Genomic DNA, 12,225 nt, shown 5'->3' with positions numbered 1-12,225 from the left:
AGTCCACGGTGTCAGGAAGGCAAGTGGAGACACGGAAATGAGAGCTGGAGACACGGGTCTGGGAGGACTCTCCCGAGCAGCAGTAAGTCAGGCTGGGAGATGGCTGTTAGAGCAGCAAGAGAGGCTGTACCTCAGCGGGATCTGTGTTTGTTCAGAGAGAAGACAGAGAAGGCCAATGGGGTCAGAGGCTCCTCCTGCAGAGCTCCAAGTCAAAAAAGACGGATAGCCAGGCATTCCATGCAGGGCACAAGGGCCAGGGCTGGACAGTGTCAAGCTGTGAGGTTGAGAAACTGTGGGGGTTGTGTGCACATGTGCCCAAATAGGGAACACGTGAGTGCAGGCACCCAGGCGCTGTGTCTGTGCACCCAGGTGTGGTATGGATGCATGTGCCCATCCAGCTTGTGTCTCTGTGTGCACCCAGGAGAGACGTGAGTGTGTGTGTATGTTTGTGTGTGTGCGCACATGCCTAGGTAGGATATGCATGTGTCTGTGAGCTCAGATAAGGTGTGTGTGTATGTTTGTGTGTGTGTGTGCCTAGGTAGGATGTCTCTGTGTGTGTACACACACGTGCCCAGATAGGGTGTGTGTTTGTATATATGTGTATATGTGTGTGTGTGTGCACCCAGGTCAGGGTATCTCTTTGTGTGTGCACACATGTGCCCAGGGAGGGTGTGTGTGTGTGCGCACACCCAGGTAGGGGTGTCTCTGTGTGTGTGTGCACATGTGTGCCCAGGTAGAGTGTGTGTGTGAGCATGCATGCATGCCCAGGAAGGGGTGTGTCTGTGTGTGTGCACACACCTGCCCAGGTATAGTGTGTGTTTGTGTGTCCAGGAAGGGGTGTCTTTGTGTGTGTACACACGTGTGCCCAGGTAGGTTGTGTATGTGTGTGTGTGTGCACGCGTGCCCGGGTAGTGGTGTCTCTGTGTTTGTGCACACGTGTGCCCAGGTAGAGTATGTGTGTGTGTGTGCACCCCCAGGAGGGGGGGGGGCCACGCTGAACCTCCTTTGTTAAAGTCATGCCAACCAAAAGCACAAGGTACATCATCTCAGCCATTTAGAATAGCTATGATCATAAAGGGAAGAAGTTCCTGCTGGGGAGGAATTAGAGAAGAACCACCTCCCACCCTATTGGTGGGGCATAAATTTGTGTGGCCACGGTGGGGAACAGCCAGGTCCCTCAAAGAACTGAAAGAGATCTACCTTGGTCTACCACGGCCCTGGGTGTGTGCCCAAAGGCAAAGGCTCTTATGCAGGGAGTATCCGCATGTCTGTCCTGTTCACTGTGCACAACTCCCAACAGCCAGGAGCCCAGGTGCCCATCAGCGAGGAATGAAGGAAAGAGGGTATCCTTCAGCCACAAAGAATGAAATCCTGTTCAACCATGTACAGCCAGAGCAGTGAGAAGTTGTGCTCCGTTTGTGTACAATGTGTCAAATGCATGCTACTGTCAGGAATAACTAATTAGAACAAATTTTAAAGACTTAAAAACAAGAAAAAAAACATCAAATTCTTGTTCATAGCAAAATGGGTGGAACTGGAGGGTGCTGTTAGGTGAAACCAGTCAGTCACAGAAGACTGGCAATGTCCTCTCCCTGAGGCTGAAGAGTGGGCCTGAACAGAACACCCATTACTAAGGATGGGAAGGAAGTGGAGAGTGTGGGAAAAGGGTGCTGGATGTCACCCCTGCCACTATGCATGGGCTTTCCCACTCAGGGCCTTTGGTGGCCAACTCCTATCCTCTCCCAAGCACTGTGCCTTCAAGTTCATGATGGGCTTCCTATTGCTCCATGCTGAGAGTGGAAAGAAGCCAAACCCTCTATGTAGGTCATTAGGGAGGATTAATTTTCAGTTAAGGAAAGGAAAGCTAGCATATGACATTTCCATGATGGGAGAGTGGTACCCTCATCATGTACAACTCATCAATGCTAATAAACACATGAAAAATCCCTTCCCCGGTTGGTGGCTCCCAACAGGCCAGGCCAGATGCTGAGAGAGGGGCTGCCCCTGGCCAGAGCTGCCCAATGAGGGAGGACCCAGTAGGCCTACACCCACCGGGAACATAGAGGCCCATTTGAGGCACAGCTTCTCTCTCTGAGCCAGAAATTGCAGTACTGGAGCAGGCTGAAAAGGAAATGTGGAGTGCAGGGGAAGCCATTCTGATTCGCTCCAACAGAGCTTCCAAGGATGGAAGGAAAGATGCACCTTGGAGCTCCAAGTGAGAAACAGAGAACAAGGCCTCTTGGAAGGAGATCAGTCCTGGGGAAGCACCTGCCCTGGACTGGCCAGGCACTGGCCCTGCAGTGGCCTGGTTCACAGGCACAGCAGACAGCAAACACAGCAGCCACAGCAGGAGGCCAGACCCAAGAGGGCAAAGCAGGGACTGGGCAAGGAGGGCAACACTGAGAAGGGGAAGCTCTACCTGTGGACAGAAGACCAGGGGAAAGGCAGAAATTCAGCCAGTCGAGACTTCTCAGGTTTTCTTTATTGTACCATTTTTACAAGAGACTTTACATAGAGAACTGAACCCAACAGAGAGGTCGTTTTCTTCCCCAGTGTCTTGATTTCTCCTGTGAGCATGCGAGGGATAGAACTGGGGGCTCATACAGACTAAGCCCTTGTGCTAACCCTGAGCTGTACCCCTTTACTCCCCCAAGTTTTTACCCTGTCCATGGTGACTTCAGAAAAGCCACTTTCCAATCATGGAAATGTCATACGCTAGCTTTCTTTTCCATAACTGAAAATTAATCCTCCCTAAATTACCTACATAGAGGGTTTGACTTCTTTCCACTCTCAGCATGGAGCAATAGCAAGCCCATCATGAACTTGAAGGCACAGTGCTTGGGACAGGATAGGAGTTGGGGACCAAAGGCCCTGAGTGGGAAAGCCCATGCATAGCACAGGGCAGCCCAGGTGCCCCCAAACAGCAAGGTCATTCAGAAGCCTCACTGCTTCCTTCCTGAGAGAGGACAGTAGCCTGGCAAAGAATTCACAGGTGGACTGTGAGCTTGAAGGCAGGCTGATCTTCCACTGAACACCTCCAGAGTTGGTCTTCACAGGTTCCTGTGCTCAACACTCTGTGCTTGGGGGCCTCTCAGGGGTCATAACAAACCTGGAGCTGAAGTGACATGTCTCGGCTGCTCCACTCCAAGTACCCATGCAGTCTGGCACTGCCAAAGCCAGAGAGCTGTGGGAGGGGAGAGTGCTGGGCCCCAGAGAGGCATAGGCACCTCCTATAGCCAGAGTTGAGCCCCCAGAGCCCCCAGCTGCTTATGAAGCCCATCTTGCTTTATCACCTTCCTCCTCTCTCCCACCACCACCTCCAAAGACAAAGTGATAAAGCCTGAGAGTGGACAATTCCCCTGAGTGTGTCTGCAAAGAAATGAAGCAGTCCAACTCAAATAAACCTGTCATGTGTGCGTCCACTCACCCCAGTCCTTTGGCCACCTGAAGCTCTACTCCCCATCTTAGCAGATGCAGACACTGAGGTTGGAAACATGCGGGGGCATGGGCAAGGTCACAGAGAAGGAGGGGAAGTGAAGACACAGGTGCAGTTGTCTGACTCCCCCAGTCCCAGTGTCTGCAGAGGTCAGAAAGGTCAGACAGGTGTACAAAGATGATTGGCTTCTGACAGGACTCATTCATTCCCACTCTCTTGACTCATTACAGGTGCCAGAAGATGCCTCACCATGAGAAGTGACAACCAGAGCCTCCTGTGGGATCCTCCGAAGTACTTCATCCTTCTGGGCATCTCTGACAGACCATGGCTAGAACTTCCTCTCTTCGTGGTCCTCCTGGTGTCCTACATTCTGACCATGCTGGGAAACATTTCCATCATCCTGGTGTCACGGCTGGATGCCCAGCTGCAGAGTCCCATGTACATCTTCCTCAGCCACCTGTCCTTCATAGACCTGTGCTTCACGACCACCACAGTCCCCCAGATGCTGGCCAACATGGGCAGCTCCAGAAAGACCATCAGCTACGGTGGCTGCACCATGCAGTATGCCATTTTCCACTGGCTGGGGTGCACCGAGTGCATCGTCCTGGCTGCCATGGCCCTGGACCGTTACGTGGCCATCTGTGAGCCCCTGCGGTATGCCATTATCATGCACCGCTCTCTCTGCCAGCAGCTTGTGGCTGTGGCCTGGCTCAGTGGCTTTGGCAACTCCCTCGTTCAAGTGGTCCTGACAGTCCAGCTGCCCTTCTGCGGGCGGCAGGTGCTGAACAACTTCTTCTGCGAGGTGCCAGCTATAATCAAGCTGTCCTGTGCGGCGGATACCGCAGTGAATGACACCACGCTGGCCGTTCTGGTGGCCTTCTTTGTGCTGGTCCCCCTGGCTGTTATTCTCCTCTCCTATGGCTTCATTGCCCGGGCTGTGCTCAGGATCCAGTCCTCCAAGGGACGGCACAAGGCCTTTGGGACCTGTTCCTCCCACCTGATGGTGGTCTCCCTCTTCTACCTGCCTGCCATCTACATGTATCTACAGCCCCCCTCCAGCTACTCCCAAGAGCAGGGCAAGTTCATCTCCCTCTTCTACTCCATAATCACACCCACCCTCAATCCCTTCATCTACACCCTGAGGAATAAGGACGTGAAGGGAGCTCTCAGGAGACTCCTGGCCAGGGCCTGGAAGCCCTGCAGAAGATAAAGATCCATGACATGGCCATCTCCATCACCTGGATACCAGGAGGAAGTAGTCACTTGGAGAGTGCCTTCCCGCAAGGGACTGAAAATGCACAGTGGGTAGGTACTGTGAGATCCACTGCCTCAACATCCCCACCGCAAGACGACACACCTCCCTGTGATTAAGTCACTCACAAGTGGGTAACTCCAAGAAACCAGGTGCCTTTGAGAAAGGTTTTGGTGAGCTGGTGTGAAATGAATATTTGTTGGATGATTTAATTTCGAATTTCCCGATCCTTGCCCCTTTTCCTCTTTCTCCATTTCTATTTCTCTTCGGTTTGTCCCCTTTTGAGCTTCCTTCCTTTCCCATTACTCCTAAGCATATATAATATAGTGTGAAACTATCTTATTTGCTTATAATAAATGCAGGGTCTTCATAGATTTGAACATGAATTTCACATAGATTTTTCAAAATATTATAAGAATGAAGAGGAGTGCTTTCTTCCTGTGAACATAGATAATTTTATTCCATAACTCAAATTTCCTTCTTTACAAAGTTTTCCCACCATTAACTGGAAACTAGTGACACCAAATCCACCAGGGACATGTAAGACTCCACATCACGATCCATGGACAAAGAAAATACGCCATACCTTACAAAAGGATGTATTCCAGCTGAGAATGCAAATTCTACATACCAATGACGGTTAGAACAATAAAACTTTAAGCAAAATTTCAAAGTAAGCTACCCAAATTGAACCAAGAGGACATAGAAAACCTAAACCAACCAATAGCAATGCGATTGAATCAGTAATAAAAATCCTTGCAACAAAGAGAAGCCCAGGATTGCCAGTTGAATTCTACCAGATCCTTAAAAAAGAACTCATGCCAATGCTCTTCAAATTATTCTACGATATAAAGAAGGGGTGTTATGGTTAGGATGTATTGTGTCCCCCCAAAACCTCCTCTCTTAGGGCAAGAAGGTTTCCAGGGGAAATGATTAGATTATGAGAGTCGCAACCTACTCAGTGGGTAAAACCATTGAAAGGGCTGATCCTTTGGAAGGATTGGAAGGGGGTGTTTGCTGGGGGTGTGGCCATGGGGTGATGTGCTGCTGGGGTGGTGGTCGTGGCCTTGGGTGGTGCGTTGCTGGGTCTCCCTGGGTCTTCCCGGGTCTCCTGGCTCTTTCTCTCTCTGCTTGCTGGTCGCCCTGGATGAGCAGCTTCCCTGCACCACACTCTTCCCGATGATGCTCCCTCACCTCAGAGCAAGGGGCCACAGACCTTGACTGGCCTTCTGAGACCCTAAGCCCACACAAGCTCCTCCGTCTCCAGGCTGGTCTTGCGGGGTGTTTGGGTCACAACAGGGAGGAGCTGATTGGCACGGGGGGGGGGGGGGGGGGGGGGACACCCAGACTGAGCCTAACCAAAACGTGAAGAGAACATGTCAAGGAGAAAAGTCCACAAACCTTGATCAACACAGATGAAAAACTCCTGAACGAAATGTAGTATTTTCCTGAAATGTGACCTGAGGAAGCGAAGGATCACGCACCTGCACAGGAATGGACTCTAGCCAAGGCAGCGCCCACTCCCCGCCACCCCCCCCGCCGCCCCCCCCCGCCGCCCCCCCCGCCGCCCCCCCCGCCGCCCCGCCCCCGCCGCCCCCGCCCCCGCCGCCCCCCCCCGCCGCCCCCCCCCCGCCGCCCCCCCCGCCGCCCCCCCCCGCCACCCCCCCCGCCACCCCCCCCCGCCACCCCCCCCCGCCACCCCCCCCCCGCCACCCCCCCCGCCACCCCCCCCCCGCCACCCCCCCCCCCGCCACCCCCGCGTGCCCACGAGCGCGCATGCGCACCCACGGCCCTGCAGTGTGGCTCCTGCAGACCTTTCTGCGCATACACGGAACTCAGCGCCTGGTTCCTGTAGTCTTCTGCAGGGCCCTGGAATATGTGTGGGGTGCTTAATACCCTGACCTAAGGGACAGCCTGTGCCTAGAAGATGATAGTAGTAGGCAGAGAAACAAGCAGCCACCACTGTCAGTGAACGGAGGCCAGAGCGCTTTCTCTACGTGAGCAATGTGCAACCGAAATTTAAAGTTGAAAACCACCATTTACACAGGCTTAAGTTTTAAATGTGGTAAAATGTGTGCAAAAGTGTATTTCGGAAGCTTATGAAACCATGTGGAAATAAATCAAAATCTTAACTAAAAAGAGAGCTATTCTTTTTTAAAAAAATAAGTTCAAGGTAGAAGTATAGCTAGCTTTCCTAGAAGGCCTGGGGTCCAGGCAAGCAGCCCAGTGCACTATGCTCACCACCTGGCTAGGCCCTCCTAACCCTGTAGGAGGGCTACACTGTCAAGATGTGCCAGCAGCTAGCAAGAGCAGGCAGAAATGGGATGTCTGCCTGATCCCTCCTGCGGAGAAGGGAGACTCCAGGACAGAATTCCAAGTTGACAGTTTCTTTCTTCATGTTATAGGTTCATTGACAATTTGGGTTTTTTCCTCCTGTCTTGTTTTTGTCAAATGTTAAATAGCCAAACCCAGAAAATAACAATGAAAACTTAAAACTTAAGAAAGAAGGAAAAATCGTGATAAGCTTTCTGACACTAAAGGCAAAAATAAAATATAAGTCCATAAAACTGTAGGATTTGATGTTAAAATAGGAGGAAAAGATGATAACTATTACAGGTATCAGGACCACAAAGAATTTTTTCCAATGGACTGCCACAGAGTCACTGGATAATAAACAGATAATTAAAAAAACTACTTTTGGAGCATCCATACTGGCACAGAGGAGCATTTTAGTAAATGCACAGGTGCAAGTCACAATTCCACAGGAGGCAGCCCCTGACACAGCACTCTGAGGAGGTGACCTTGTTCTGGGAAAATTCTGAGAGTACTAAGAACTGCACTTCTCAAAACAGATGTGCTAATTTAAAAAGTACTCTAAGCCTGGCACAGTGGCTCATGCCTATAATACCAGCAGCTGGAGAGGCTGAAGCAGGAACATTTTGAGTTCAAAATCACCCTCAGCTACTTAATGAGGTCCTGAGACACTTAGTGAAGTCTGTCTCAAGATAAAACATAGAGGGTTGCTGGGGGAGTAGCTCCATGGTTAAGTACCTCTGGGTTCAATATCTGGTACAAAAAAAAAAAAAGGAAGGAAGGAAGGAAAGGAAGAAAGGAAGGGAGGGAAGGAGGGAGGAAGGAAGGAAAGAAGGAAGAAAGAAGGAACTTGTCTCAAACTCTAGAAGGTAGAGACTAATTTTCCACCCAATGAACCAGCACTGGTTGTGGTGAGCCGTTCCTGCGGACTGTGGTCGCCATTACATGATGGCGCTGGCTCCGTTGTGGTCTGTGAAGGACAACTCCATATCAAAGAGAGTTGGCGTGTTCCCAGCTCCTTATCAGAGAAAGTTGGCGTGTCATTTTCTAGCACCCTGTGAGAAGGGTACACGTGGCAGCTTTGCATTGGGGTTCGAGGTGCTTTATTAAGGCTGGGAGGGGCATCCAATTATTATTCCGGGTAGTAGAAGAATCATTAGAAGAATATCAAGGGCCTGAATAAACTGCTGAAAGAAGATTCCTGAGTCGCGTCTTCCTTGCGGGCAAGGGGGTCGTGACAAGTGGTGCCGAAACCCGGGAGAAAAGAAACAAAGAAACACCCAGGAACCAGAACTTTCAGCAGTCAGGGAGGCGCGCCGGTAAGTCCCAGGTAAGGTGGGACCCGCTGTTAAAAAGCGGAGGCTCCTCTATACATAAAGAGGGAGCATTAAAAGGTACCTGCTCCTCTGTAAAAAGAGAGGGCGTTACATCTCATAGCAATTGCACTCTGTATTTTCGTTTTTGTTTTCTGTGTATGTTCGTTTTGTTTTGTGTACTTTCACTTTCGATTTCTGTGTTTTCTTGTGTTGCGTTATGGGTGCTGTGACTTCAAGTCCACTCCTTCTAGCCCTCGATGGCCTTTTACGTTCCAAGGGACTGGAGGTGAAACGCAGTACCTTAGAGAAATTTTTACAGAGGGTAGATACAGCTGCACCGTGGTTTGCATTTTCAGGCAGCCTCACTAACCCAGCTGGGATAAATTAGGCAAAGACCTTGACTTTGCTCGTGAGCAGGGCATGCTAGAGGGCGGGGTGATACCCCTCTGGAAGATGGTCCGTAGTTGTCTTACGGATGGCCGATGCCAAGAAGCGCTTGTTAAAGGGCAGGAGGTTTTAGAACAATTGCATGAGGAAAAATCAGAAACAACAGAGAGCGAAGTGTCTCAGGAAGAGGGGAGTGTGTGGGGCGTGGAGAACGGGAGGAGACTGTATCCAGATCTCAGTGTGCTGCGCACGCCCCCATGCGAAAGTGGGTCAGAGGTAGAAGATAATGAAGAGGAGGAGCTGGAGACGCTGTCTCGGCAGCTAGGGAGTTTAGGTACAGGGAACAGAGATAAGCAAGGGCTCAAGAACGGACAGCCTCCCGATCCGCCTCCGTATGGCGGGGGTGTTTCAGGCTGCCGCTGCTTTCCTCTGTTCCTCAGGGCTGGCATATCATTGCTATTGACATTAAAAACTCTTTCTTTTCTATTCCTTTGCATCCTAAAGACTCACAGCGTTTTGCCTTCACCCTTCCCTCGTGTAATCACAAGGAACCAGATCAAAGGTTTGAGTGGGTTGTTTTACCACAGGGAATGTCTAACAGTCCTACGATTTGCCAGATGTATGTAGGGAAGGCACTCGCACCTCTCAGACAACAATATCCTTCCATCAAGATTATTCATTATATGGATGATGTATTATTGGCAGCCAAATTAGAGCAGTCAGTTAATGAGGCCTATAAAGACTTGGTGAAGTTGTTAGCTCAGTATGGATTACATATTGCACCTGAGAAGGTTCAAACAGGGGATTCTATTCGGTATTTGGGAGCGACGATTGGAAATGACATGTTAAAACCACAAAAAGTTACTATAAGAACTCAAGATCTCCAAACTTTAAATGATTTTCAAAAACTGTTGGGAGATATTAATTGGATAAGAGGTTATTTGCATATTCCTAATATCGTGCTCCAGCCTTTGTATGCTATTCTTAAGGGTGATCCAGATCTTACTTCCCCTCGTACCCTCACTAAGGAGGCCAGAGCGGCCCTTATAAAAGTAGAAGAAGCTATACAACATGCCACTCTATGCAGGCTCCAGAGTGATAAACCTTTCCAGTTATGTGTGCTTGCCACTATGCGGCAGCCTACTGGAGTACTGTGGCAAGATGGGCCTTTACTATGGATCCACCCACATGTATCCCCAGGAAAATCTTTAGAATACTATCCTGATGCTGTTGCAGCGTTAGCACTTAGGGGGATTCAACAGAGCATTCAATTTTTTGGACAAGCACCTTCTTCTCTTATCATACCCTATTCTAAAGTTCAACTTAATGTTTTGTGTGCTACTCTAGACAACTGGGCTATTCTATGTTGCTCGTTTCAAGGGCATATTGATAATCATTACCCTTCTCATCCATTACTCCATTTTGTTAAAGAGCATCCTATCATTTTCCCTAAAGTAACTTCACCCACTCCAATTCCGGGGGCTATTAACATTTTTACTGATGGCTCTAAGTCTGGAATGGGAGCTTATGTGATTAATGACTCTCCCCCTGTCCAGCATCAATTTGCTCCTGGAAATCCACAATGGGTAGAACTGCAAATTGTCATTGAAGTTTTTAAACAGTGTTCTTTTCCTTTCAATCTCATTTCGGACTCCATCTATGTGGTGCAGGCGCTCAAAATTCTGGAGGCTGTAGGAGCTATTAGTGACACCCATGCTGTGTCTGCTTACTTTAATCAGCTTCAACAGCTTATCCGTAGCCGTACTGCCCCTTTCTATCCAATGCACATTCGGGCTCACACCTCTCTTCCTGGCCCGTTATCACAGGGTAATGCCTGTGCTGACTCGGCAACTAGGAGCCAGTTGGTATGCTTGGCCTCCTCCTTAGAAGAAGCTAAATTGTTTCACCACAACTTTCATGTCAATGCTATGACGCTGCGTAGACGTTTTTCCATCTCCAGAGCAGATGCTCGTCAGATAGTATTACAATGTCCCCATTGTGTCACATTTCTTCATCCTCCTACTTATGGTGTAAACCCACGAGGATTGAAGCCATTGGTCGTCTGGCAAATGGACGTAACTCACGTGCCTGACTTTGGCAACCTCAAATATGTACATGTTTCTATTGACACATACTCTGGAATTATTCATGCTTCTGCTTTATCAGGAGAAAAGGCACGTAATGTTATTACTCATTGCTTAGAGGCATGGGCAGCATGGGGTGCACCTGCATCCCTTAAGACTGATAATGGACCTGCTTATACTGGCAGACAGTTTACATCTTTTTGTTCTACTATGGGAGTACAACTTGCTCATGGGTTGCCTTACAATCCTCAAGGGCAAGGCATTGTTGAACGTGCCCACCGCACCTTAAAAGAAACCTTAGAAAAACAAAAAGGGGGAATAGGAGTTGACCACACTCCTAAAGAACGCCTGTCCTTAGCTCTTTTTACCATTAATTTTTTGAATTTGGATATTCATGGCCGCTCTGCGGCCGATAGACATGTGTCCCCTCAGCCCTCTGTGACTGGCTATGTTAAGTGGAAGGATGTTCTTACGGGCCAATGGAACGGCCCTGACCCCGTGCTGACATGGGCACGAGGATCTGTATGTGTTTTTCCCCAGGATCGCACGGAGCCGCTGTGGATCCCTGAACGCCTGACAAGAAGAGTCTCGAGATCTACTAACCAGCAGCAGGAGGTGCCACAACAGCCCCATGATGAGGAGCTTCATTCTGATGAGTGCTCTGGCTCTGATGCTGGTGCCAACGGTACAGATGGCACCAATGCAGTGGTGGGCAGTGGCACGGGCATGGCCAATGCCAATGCCAGTTCATAGTAATTCTAGTGTCCTCCCCACTCTTTTTTCTACCTCATGTGAGATGTCTGCTCCTTGTACCTCTCCTAGAGGGGACATAGAAAATATTTTTAATCAGTCTCAAGTTAATCTCACAGGAGTTTTTTGTTTCAGTCTTGGGAACACTAATTGTATTAGCCTTAAGACCAAAAATTTGACTAACTGGGAGGACCCATTGCGGTCCAGTCGAGTCTCAGGGAGTATTCTCAGTGCTGTATTGAGCCAAGTAGTTTCAGGGAAGCAATCAGGCTCAGGGACCCCCGCAACTAGCTCTGTTTTAAACATAACTACTTTAGCTATTATCTCCGAGGTATTAATCCCAATGCCTCCTTCTTCTAATAGTACTTTCTATGCCACTCATTTCAAGGCCTCTCCCTACTGTACCCCTAATTTTGGTTTTCCCCCGACATTTACGCCTTGTCAGGATCATTCTTGGGAGAAACATCAAGTTGCTAAAGGTTTCTCCTTTTCCCCCCCTCTGAAGAGATATGTTTATAACTTTAACAACAATGCCAACTCCTCTACAGGAACAGGTTGGTCCTGGTTTCAATGGCTCATTTCCAATGAGAAGGGGGCTTCAGCCGATATTTCCGCATTGGCTCAATTACTAGGAGCCAAAAGTTGGCTGGCTAATGTTTCTGGCACTACTAAGGAGAGTGAACGAGG

At 49.4% G+C, this 12,225-nt stretch overlaps 1 protein-coding gene and 1 long non-coding RNA gene across 2 annotated transcripts; both read left to right on the top strand.

The window, feature by feature from the left end:
- Nucleotides 1-3,686: 3,686 nt before the first annotated feature.
- Nucleotides 3,687-4,646, top strand: LOC144374039 (olfactory receptor 2B11-like). Its single transcript, XM_078037004.1, has one exon. It carries the CDS (start codon nucleotides 3,687-3,689, stop codon nucleotides 4,644-4,646), a length of 960 nt encoding a protein of 319 aa, XP_077893130.1.
- Nucleotides 4,647-7,983: 3,337 nt separating this feature from the next.
- On the top strand, nucleotides 7,984-11,644 carry LOC144374049 (uncharacterized). The gene is made up of 2 exons (XR_013433580.1): nucleotides 7,984-8,331; nucleotides 11,329-11,644. It is a non-coding gene; the product is annotated as an uncharacterized LOC144374049 (long non-coding RNA).
- Nucleotides 11,645-12,225: the final 581 nt, after the last annotated feature.

Source organism: Ictidomys tridecemlineatus, unplaced genomic scaffold (assembly GCF_052094955.1).
Source record: "Ictidomys tridecemlineatus isolate mIctTri1 unplaced genomic scaffold, mIctTri1.hap1 Scaffold_562, whole genome shotgun sequence".
In the NCBI taxonomy this organism is placed as follows: Eukaryota; Metazoa; Chordata; class Mammalia; order Rodentia; family Sciuridae; genus Ictidomys; species Ictidomys tridecemlineatus.
This window is presented reverse-complemented; position numbering and strand designations above follow the sequence as displayed.

Bases quoted from the DNA above. Each gene is read 5' to 3' on its own strand.
- LOC144374039 (XM_078037004.1), top strand. From the start codon at position 3,687: ATGAGAAGTGACAACCAGAGCCTCCTGTGGGATCCTCCGAAGTACTTC.